General features: G+C 56.3%; 1 protein-coding gene across 1 annotated transcript; it reads left to right on the top strand.

Annotated features, from left to right (window-relative positions):
* Window positions 1-2,612: 2,612 nt before the first annotated feature.
* CDKN1B (cyclin dependent kinase inhibitor 1B) lies at window positions 2,613-6,754 on the top strand. Its single transcript, XM_013948078.2, has 3 exons — window positions 2,613-3,574; window positions 4,149-4,279; window positions 5,567-6,754. Exons 1-2 carry the CDS (start codon window positions 3,100-3,102, stop codon window positions 4,268-4,270), a joined length of 597 nt encoding a protein of 198 aa, XP_013803532.1. The 5' UTR covers window positions 2,613-3,099; the 3' UTR covers window positions 4,271-4,279; window positions 5,567-6,754.
* The last annotated feature ends 3,327 nt before the right edge of the window (window positions 6,755-10,081 follow it).

Raw genomic sequence — 10,081 nt, 5'->3', positions numbered from 1 at the left:
CCTGCCTCCTCCGCGGCCGCCAGCCTCGGGGCCCTCCTCCGCCGTCTCCGGGCGTGGAGATTTAAGAGGAGTGATCAGAGATTTAAAAGGAGTGATCGCATAAGCCAGATGCAGACCACTCCTACTGCATTTTGCTTTCACTGCCATCAGTGGCTCAAATGATTCCCCCCCCTCCTTTTTTTCTAGTTACTGGTTTTAATTATCAAGGTACGTTTACTACTGTAGCATCTGGGGGCTTAGTCCTAGGCCCTGGTGCTAGAGGTGGTACAAGCAGGACAAAAAAGAAGGTACTTGCCATAAAATTCTACTTTTTCAAAGGCTGTAGATAAATCAGTGCTCCTTTCTACCATAGTCATGTTCCTGTTTGCTTACCTGTGGGGCACACAGTCCTTTTCCCAATGCTTGGACCCCATTATTTTTTTTCTGGTGGAGGTTTGTACCCAGGTACAGTGTTGTTAATCCTACCAATAAGGGTTTTGCCTCTCTGAGTTGCCTTTTGTGGACTTCTGGAGTCCTCGTGGACTGAGGAGTCGTGCACTGGCTTCCAACAGACAGGGGCCAGAGACTGGGAATGGCTCAGCTAAGAAGTTACTGCTCAGACCTTCAGCAGATTATCAGCAGGCTTTGTCACATGAAGGCCCCATCAGTGCAGTGAGCCCTGGGCATCTTTAGGGGAGCCCCAGGACATATTTTGCAGATTGCTTTCTTAGTACAGCTCTCGTGTTTAAACATAGCAAACCAAGTGTCCTACACCTGATAGAGAAAATGAAGAAAGGTTTGAAATGGCACTTTTGTACTGGTGACTATGACAGTCAAAGACAGGAAAAGCCTGGAAAAAGGAAGAAGAATTCCTTTAAATCAAGCAGATGAATAGGCCCCACTTTGCCAGCTCATGCAGTTTTATCATAGAGTTGCAACCTCAAGAAAACTCTTAAGCTCCTGCAGACATGAGAATGTCAGCTTTAATTTTCTGCAAGTGAATTGCTAGAACTTGCAGTTGCTGAGAGAAGTTGGAAAACAACTTCTGAGTGCTAAAAAACCCAGCAAACAAACAGAAATAACATGGCTAATATTTTATTTCAACCTTGTGGTTTTTAAACCAATCTCTTTTTTCTTCTTCTTCTTTTGACTGCACACATAATTTTTTGAACTCGAGGTTGGCAATACTGAGATTACCCTGGAGAGAGTAGGCTGAGCAAAGGCCAGGGGGCTGCTACCTCCGGGTTGCTGAAGGCCAGCAGACTGCTTTGGCCAAGGCTTGAGTGCTGTGTAACTGTTATGTTCCCTCACCCAGTGTTTGTAGAGTTTAGCTCATCTCTTCACAAGAACAATTGCAATCAAAATTTCAGTGGCCCATCAAGACTGTAGATCCCAAACCACTCTGTGTGTGTGTCCAGCACAGGGTAAACACCTCAGTGTCTTCAAGGCCAAATCAGTTGACCCTGTTCTCTCGGCCAATTACACCTAGTTGCACTGACTTCCACCTTGTTGAAATAGTTTGTCACAGCTGCAATCCCCCAGCAGCAAACTTTGGAAAAGGTTGATCTGCTCGCAGAGCAGAGAAGAAATGGGCAGACTGACTGGTGCGAAGAGCTTCCAGCCTCCCAAACTGGAGTCAAGTCCCTGGAGAGGTCAAGGCCTTCAGCAGTAGGCAGCAGCATCCTGGAGGTGTGCTGCACCCCAGAGCACCTGCAGTATCCTGCAATATGTCCATGGGGCTGCTCTGCCTAGTGAAGGGAGATGGCTGAGGAAGGGGCTGGAGACAAGTGGGGTATAGCGGAGGACACTGTCTCTCTTATCTCCACCATACCTGCTGCAGCTAGCCGAGGAAGTAGCTTAGTAAATCCCTGGTTATGATTCTTGGCTCATCTAATCTTTAGAGCACACAAGCAGGACAAAAACTAATGCTTTGTTTTCTTTCCCCTGCTTGCTGAGATCTGAAATCCTGGCAGAGGTTTTTAGAGCTGTTTCTTCACCTAGTCCTCTCTCTGTTGGGAGGACAGCAAGAAGTTATCCTTCCCACTCTCCCTCCCCTCAGAGCCACCAGCCTGGCTCTGCAGTGGGCTGGGTCGGGGTGCTGGTGGGGAGAGGTGCCAGTCCCCCCTGCACACCCCAGGGGAGCGAGCCCCCTGCTAGCCCCAGGCCTGCCCTGACCTCCCGACCTGGGGTACTGCAGCACAGGAGCACAGTCCCGGGAAAAGCAGCGATGGGCCCTTTCTGTCGCAAGAACGAGTCAAAATGTAACTAGCTGCTACCATTTCTCACTTCAGCTCTTTCAGCCAAGCGACGGGATTTATTTTTTTTTGGGGGGGGGGGGCCAAGCTTAGCCCAGCCTAGCCATTGCAGAGGGGGGCGGCGGCTGCGCGGCCTGAGGGGCCTCGGGGCGAGCGGCGCCTTTGCACGGGTCTCGCCTCCCTCGCCGTCCTGCCCGCTCTGTTGGCTCTGCCCCCGCCCTGCCGTCGGGCGCGGGCACCGGGGGACGGCAGTCCCGCCGGGGCCACCTTTAGGGCCGGCGGCGGCTGCGAGGTAGGGCCGCTCCGATGGGGCGGTGCCCGCCGCCGTAACCAATGGCTCGGCTCCGCTGTTTAAATAGACTTGTCCTGTCAATCATTTTCTTCTTCGTCAGCCTCCCTTCAATCGCCATATTGGGCAACTGAGAAAAGGGCTCGTCTCCGCTTGTTTTTTTCCGTCTCGCCCTTACTACGCGGCCGCGGGGAGAGCGGCGAGTCGTGCGCGCGCGGCGGAGCAGCGGCGGGCAGCGCGGAGCTGCCGGCCGGGCCGCGGAGGGCAGCGCCGCTCGCAGTCTTGCGCGCTCGCCCGCTCAGCGCCTGACCCGCCCGGGCTCGGCGGCAGCAGCGGCGGCCGTCGGGGCTCTCCCCCTCGCCCCGACCCGGCGCTTATGCGATTGTTTGCCGTCGCCTCTTCTCCGCGGGCCCGAGGAGGTGCCGCAGAGCGGGGCAGCGCGGCGAGGAGGAGCGCAAGAAAAGCTTTCACCGCGGAGAAATAAAAGGCAGAGGAGAGAGGAGGAGGAGGAGGAGGGAGGGAGAGCAGCGAGAAAAACAACTGCCACCAGAAGAAAGAGGGTTGGGGGGGGGGGAGATGTCAAACGTACGCATTTCTAATGGGAGCCCTACCCTGGAGCGCATGGAAGCCAGGCAGTCGGAGTACCCGAAGCCTTCAGCTTGCAGGAACCTCTTCGGGCCAGTGAACCACGAAGAGTTAAACAGGGACTTAAAGAAGCACCGCAAGGAGATGGAGGAGGCATGCCAGAGGAAGTGGAATTTCGATTTCCAGAATCACAAACCCCTGGAAGGCAGGTACGAGTGGCAAGCCGTGGAGAAGGGAAGCTCGCCCGACTTCTACTTCAGGCCCCCGAGGCTACTCAAAGCCGTCTGCAAGTCCGCCGGCCACCAGAGCTTGGATGTAAACGGGAATTGCCAGGCCGTGATTTTTGTTGGTTCTCAGGGAATCTCGGAGGACACTCACTGTGTAGATCAAAAGACTGGTGTTTCTGAAAATCAGACGGACTTTGCAGAGCAGTGCACTGGGCAGAGGAAAAGACCTGCCACTGACGGTAACGTACCCTTGCGAAAGCAGCGGCGCTTTTCTCTGCGGGCCCCGGCGGTGTCAGCGCCGCGGCTCTCGGCCCCTTCGCCCGCACCACCCGCGTCCTCGCTCCGGGGGGCTCTGCCCCGCCGGGCACCGTTTTAGGGCCCCCAACACCCCGCCTCCTTTCGCCTCAAAAAGCCTAGGTGCTGTTTTTAAGTCCCAGGAGTGTCCCCCCACGTTCAATGGGAGCCGGTGGGTGACTGCAAGCAAAAGCCCATACGCACCTAGTAACACTCTTTTCTGCGGAAACCCGCTCCTTCCGAGCAGAGGAGCAGCACCGGGGGTTTCACAACGCCCTTGTGAAGCAAAGGACGGACAGGGATTTTAGATAAAAACAGGAAACTTGTCTCTTTTGCCTAAAGAGGAGTCCTCTTCCCCTCCCCCTGCTCTCCTTCACGTAATCGATAGTTGACACGGGGAGCCGGGAATATTCCCTCCCCGGCCCCATCTACCTCTCCGGATGCCGAGCAAAATCTGGCAAGAAAATATTTTAATATCACTCTTCCCCCTCTCCCTTGTTTTTAATTTTCCCCTCCTAGATTCCTCTCCTCAAAATAAAAGAGCCAACACAACAGAAGAAGAGGTTTCAGAAGACTCCCCCCGTGCAAGTTCAGTGGAGCAAACACCTAAGAAATCAAGCCCAAGAAGACATCAAACGTAAACTGTTTAGGTAGGTTCCCACTAGGACCTGGTGTTAGGATGGCAGTGAGGCAAAGAAGGGGAAACCGAGGGGGTATCCTGCCACTATAGGGAGGCTTCAGGCCGCCCCTGGCTAGCTGCTGAGGCGTTTCTCCACCGAAATTTTACAGTTTTCCCTAACGCTTAGGGCTGGGTGCGTGGGGGTGGGACGCGCACGGGTTTGAGAGGAACAAAACGGAGCGCAGCCCCGCGCAGCGGCGGCCCGAGGCGCGGGAGGCCGCGGGCCTGCGCCGCCGCCCGCTGCCTTCGCTGCCTCTTCGCATTTCGCTCACTTGGATAAGGGAGGCTCCTCTCTCAAAGGCTGTCGGGCCTGCGCTGGGGCGGGGGACGGAGTTTCAAACGTGACGGTTTTACCATGTCAGGTGACAAGGAGGGGGGTGAGGGGGCTTCCCTCCCCCCCCGATGCTTTTGCACGTAGTTTACAATGTCAGCATTGTCTTCGCACGGAGCAACCAACTTCCACCCCGGGAGGGCTGAGTAAAGTTGGGTTGAACGGGAATCGGGGCATTTTCTTTAATTCCGAGCTAAGCAACTTTTTTCTTCCCCCGGTTGTTTTGGTTTGGGTTCAGACTCTGGCAGAAGGGTACGTTTACGGGGAAGGGAGTGGGTTAATGGGAGCTGGGTTTTTTTTGTTGTTGTTGTTTTGTTTTAACGTGAGGGCTGAGGCGGAGGGAGTTGGTAAATTCTGCCGGCGGTTTCGGAGTGGAGGTTAGAAGAAAGGTTTACAAACACGATTTGCGATTGTGCCGGAGAGATTAAGTTGCAACAAATTAGTCCTGCTGGGGTGAGCGGCGGCGGAGCTCGTCAGCATGCGTGTCTATGCAAATGCTGCTACTACCGCTCGTTTGTTTGGGTGGGGGAAGCTGCTCGGCAGCAGGCAGGCGGAGAAAGGGTTAAACCTGGCTGAGAGGAGGGTTCTCGCTTTATTTATTTCTACTCCCGCGGCACAAAATGCGTTTGCGTTCAGAAAGATGAGGAAACGCAAACGCGGCGCCGCGGGCCCGCTTGCCAAGGGCCTGCAAAGCGGCCGTCTCGCCGGGGGAGCGCGGCCCGGGGGCAGCGGGCGGCGGCGGGGCCGCAGCCCCGACGGGGCGCACGGCCCGTGGGGCGGAGGCCGCGGGGCGCCCCCGGGGGCGCCCGCCCCGCGGAGCCGGGTCGCTCTGAACCAGTTGCGCCTCCCGGGCGGCCGCCGGGGAAAGGGATCACGTTTCTTTCGACGTTTCTAATGTCTTCCCCTCCCGTCTCCTTCCCGTTGCAGAGCTCGGAAGGTGCGTTTCCTTGTTCATCGAATGCCTCGGGGGTCGGTGAAGCGAGGAAGGTGTAAACTTGTAGTAAAAATGAAAATACATATCGTCGATCTCCATGGGATGGAGATCCTGTACAAGCACTGAAAAACAACAACAACAAACAAAAACAAATAACACTAAAATCTTAGGCACTCTTAAAAGGCCTGCCTCTAAAAGCATTGGATGTAGCATTGTGCAATTAGGTGTTTCCTTATTTGCTTCATTGTACTACCTGTGTATATAGTTTTTACCTTATGTAGCACATAAACCTTTTTGGGGGGGGGGAGGGCGTGGAAGAGAGTGACAGATCGAAACTTGCTTTCACAATCTAGCAAGCAAAGAACCATATGAAGAAAAGCAGTGTAGGTTTTTTTATTACTTAAAGATGTATTGTCCCTTTAAGTGGGTCCACCACGTTTTCCTTTATTTTTCCCCCTTTTTTATGCACCATCATGCTAACACTGGTTATAGCAGATTATTAGAGGCTGCTTGTGAAATTTCTACTTATTAACATCAAGCTGAAGAGGTGGGAGCTGTGATGATTCTGTTATGTAATAGCAAAAGGCTTTGTTCCCCCCCCTCCCCGCCCCAACCTCGAATCCCTATAGCAAATTTGAATGCTGGTAAAAGTTTTATAAATGCATCCCATTGTTACATTGACTGTTTTTTTTTAAAAAAAACTAATCTGCAGGGCTTCTGCTCTGAATCTTGAATATTGTTGTTTCCTGAGCTGACCCACTTCCTGATGTGTTTGTGTGTGAGTGAAAAGGGATACTACATCTTTAAACAGTATTTCTACATTGCCTGTGTACTTGTATGTAAAAATAAAAAAAAAAAGTTTGAAGTGTACCTGTGTACATAACTCTGTAAAGACACTGAGAAATTATACTAACTTATTTATGTTAAAAGATTTTTTTAATCTAGAAGAGGATATTTTCCCCATAAAGCCAAAGTGGCATGTTTTTGTGCATTTGTAAATGCTCTTATTTGGTAGACTTTTTAGGTTTTTTTTCTTCCTTTTTCTGCTAATTAATATGGCTGTGCTTAAAGGATTGCAGACTGAGCCAATTTAATTTTTTTTGTAATGTGTGGGAAAAAAATCCAGATTGATACTGTTTCACATCAAGCAATCAATAAAGAAAACTGCCATATATAAGAAATATGTTCTTTATTAGTGTGTGTTTCTACTTCACTCTGCCTGGCACAGGAGGAGATAGACTACTTCAAGAAATACAGCAAGTTTCCTTTGGTTGTTTTGTCCTGTGTCTTAAGCACAGGTGAAAGTAAGGAATACAGCTCACTCTGTTCAACCCTAGTGCCATGCTATGATTTCTCCTTCATTGGGAATAAGGTGTACTCTTAATTCAAAACTGGAATTTCCTCAGGCACTTTTTTTTGAGAAAAAATTATGTAGTTTTAAGTATTTCTCACTTTGTTGTTTGACTCAAGACTTAAAACCTAAGTACACTTCTCCTGCTGTCGGTTCTGGGCCACACAGTCATAAAACCTCTGGGTTTGTCCTCCCAGATAGAGTGGATTTAGACTGTTCTTCCGCTGGCAGTGTGAACCTAGGAAGCTGCCAGCAACATTCCTCTTATCTGAAGGTTTTTGCCTCCCAATCTGGTGCATCTTGCCTTACCAGTGCTTTTATTACTAACAAAGATGGCGCCTTCCCCCCCCCCCCCCCCCGGTCCGTCCCAGCAGATGTGGATGCACGCACCGCTGCGGAGCCGCGGGTGCTGCCCTCGCCCTGCAGCCGGGCTGGCTTGCACCGCCCCGCCTGGCTCCACCGTCCCGGGCTTGCCCCGGAGGAGCAAGCACAGCCCCACACGCCTTTTGTGCAAGGCCGGTGCGGGCGGGCAGCAGCGCACCCGCGCAGCGCGGCGGAGCGCGCTGCGGCGGGGAGGCTCCGGCGGCGGCATCGGCGCCGCCGTCGCCCGCAGCTCCAGGGGCTCCGCACCCAAAGCGGGTGACGCTGCAGGGCGAGGGGGCCGGGTTTCCGTGCCCGGCAGAGAGCGGCGAAGCTTCTCCAGCCTTCCCCGGCGGCAGAGCGCAGCGGCGGCGTTTTCATCTCTCGGGCTCGCGAGTTGAGGAAAAATATATAATTCAACAGCCTGGGCTGGGGGGAGCCCTGTGCGAGTCTCACCCGGCCCTCGCTCGGGTCCTCCCCCCCCTTTCCCCAGTGCAACGCGATCCTGTTGTTTATCCCGGCCGCGCTTGGGTTTGCCCTCTATGTGAAACCTCCCCAAAATCTGTTTCGTGCTGGCCTGGCGCTAGGGAGGGACGGGGAAAGGACACCAACCCTCCCGCCCCGGGCTCCTCGCCTCAATCTCAGCCCTCCGACTCGCCCGGCGCCGGGCAGATGCCACCCCTAGGCTTGTCCCAGGGCCGAGGAGAGGGAGCGCACACCGCCAGGGTTTCAAATGGACTTTTTCTCCTCCAGCTGCAGAGGATCGCTGAACACCCTGCACTCCGCCCTCCCCCAGTACACTCCGGTATCCCGCCCCCCTCCCCCAGTTTGACTCTAGGCCGCCCCATGGGGGGGTGCAGGAGGTGTGTGCAAGTCAGGCTGGATACCGGGCCGGCAAACGTGGAAAACCCTCGCGAAATCCCCCCCCCCCAAAAAAAACCTTTTTTTTTTCCAGCATGAACAAAGTGATCACGATGGAAAATAAACAGCGGCGCCTGCCCGAGCCAGCCTATCCCAGAGACCAGCGCAAGCGAAACTTCCACCTACAGCCGCCGCGGGGAGGGGGGACGTGGGAAGGGAGTGGGGGGAGCCGCCCAGGGGGTCGGACGGGGCAAGGTCAGTGCCGACGGGGGAGCCCCCAGGCCCGGGCCACGGCGGGTGGGGGGCAGCAGCCGGAGTGCAGCCTGCCTTTCCATGAGCTATAATTTGCCTTGCGTTCCTAGCGCCCCCCTCCCCGAAAGAGCCGCTGCGAGGAAACCAACCACGTTATTATTTTTAATTATTATTATCTTTTTTTTTTGGTCGCGGCCGATGGTGCTTTTCGCCTTGTTTTTTCCCTCCAAGCAGCGCCGTCCCAGCCAGTGGCCGCTTTCACCTGGGGCCGCGCCCGCCGGGAACGCACCACTCCGGGGGAGCGGCGCCGGCCCCTCGCCCCCTCCCTGCTCCGTGGCCGAGGCGATCCCCGGGCGGACGAACGGAGCCGACAGCAAAAAACAAGAAAAAAAAAAAGTGGGGGAAAAAAAAACCCCCAACAGCTCTTCCCGGGGGAGGGGCACACTTTCAAACCCGCCCTGCTCGCCGCCCGCGGGGTCAAACGCGGCGCCCGGCGCACCCTGCCCTTCGCCCCGGGGCACCGCGGCCGCGGCGGGGGGGAGTCCGCACCGCCCCCCGGCTCCTCCCCGACGGCGGCCGCGTTCCCCGCTGCGCCGCGCCGCGGCCGGGCGCGGAGCGGGGAACGGGCAGGACCTCTCCCCCCGCCGCCGGTGTCAGGGCTTGTTGTGGCGGAGGGGCCGGCGTCGGCGGAGCCCCGCGGGAGGAAGCGGGCCGCTGCGCCGCGGCCTTCGGGAGATTTAAGGTGGCGCTAGGTGCGGGGCCGGGCCAGGCCTCTCGCGCCCACAAGGGCCTGCACGGCGCGTTCAATTTTTTAATTTTCTCCCTCCCCACCCCCTTTGCAGCGTTTCCTCCTTGGGCGGCTGGAGGCAACCTTGCCTCGCTGCTTTTCTTTGGCTGGCGGCGCTTCCCCGGGCCCGCTGGGGCTGGGGAAGGAAGGGGGGGAGGCGGGCCGGGGCGGGGCGGCCGCACTTTGTGCGCGGCTTGTTTGGGTTGAGCCCCGCGCCGGCAGCCAGCGCCGCCCGCTGCGGCCCGCCCCGACTGATGCAATAGGGCCCGGCCGCCGCGGCCCCGAGCGCCGCCCGCGCGGGAGCGCACACGGGCACGCGCGCACACTCTGACACCGTTGCGCACCCTTGCACACTGGCAGGCAGGCAAGCAGACACACACAAAGTGGCACGCATAGGCTGCGCTCGCATGCCGAGCCCCGGAGATGGGCACAGGCTTGCACATGCCTACACGCACACACACACACACACACCTCCTGCGTAGCCCTACACACACCCACACACTCTCCCTGCACACACACATGCACACACATGCGCATCTATGTCCACTCCCACACACGCAGCAGTGCGGTACCTCGTGCATGCACTCTGCTGCAGGTGGCAGGGGGGTCCCTCCTGCCTGCGGGCAGCTCAGGGCTGTGGGGCTGGCTGGGGCATGTCCCCTCCTCGCCGTGGGGCAGTGTCTGCCCTGCTCTGCAGGACCCTGAGTGGTGTCCAGTGCAATGGCACAGGGGGCAGTGGGATCTTTGGCCCCAGTGTCTTTGTGTGCAGTGCCACAAGTGTGGGAACTGGTTGTGGTATGGCTCCTGGGAGAAGGGTGGTGGGTTAGAGGGCAGGGGTGGGAGGCAGGGTATGCCCTGCTCCATGTGGGCCTGGCCATGTTCCCCATGCACCCAGGG

Source organism: Apteryx mantelli, chromosome 1 (genome assembly GCF_036417845.1).
Source record: "Apteryx mantelli isolate bAptMan1 chromosome 1, bAptMan1.hap1, whole genome shotgun sequence".
Classification (NCBI taxonomy): Eukaryota; Metazoa; Chordata; class Aves; order Apterygiformes; family Apterygidae; genus Apteryx; species Apteryx mantelli.
Note: the sequence above shows the minus strand (reverse complement) of the source record. Positions and strands in the feature narration are given on the sequence as shown.

Bases quoted from the DNA above. Each gene is read 5' to 3' on its own strand.
- CDKN1B (XM_013948078.2), top strand. From the start codon at position 3,100: ATGTCAAACGTACGCATTTCTAATGGGAGCCCTACCCTGGAGCGCATG. The intron at 3,575-4,148 runs GTAACGTACCCT...TTCCCCTCCTAG, and splicing joins GAAAAGACCTGCCACTGACG to ATTCCTCTCCTCAAAATAAA.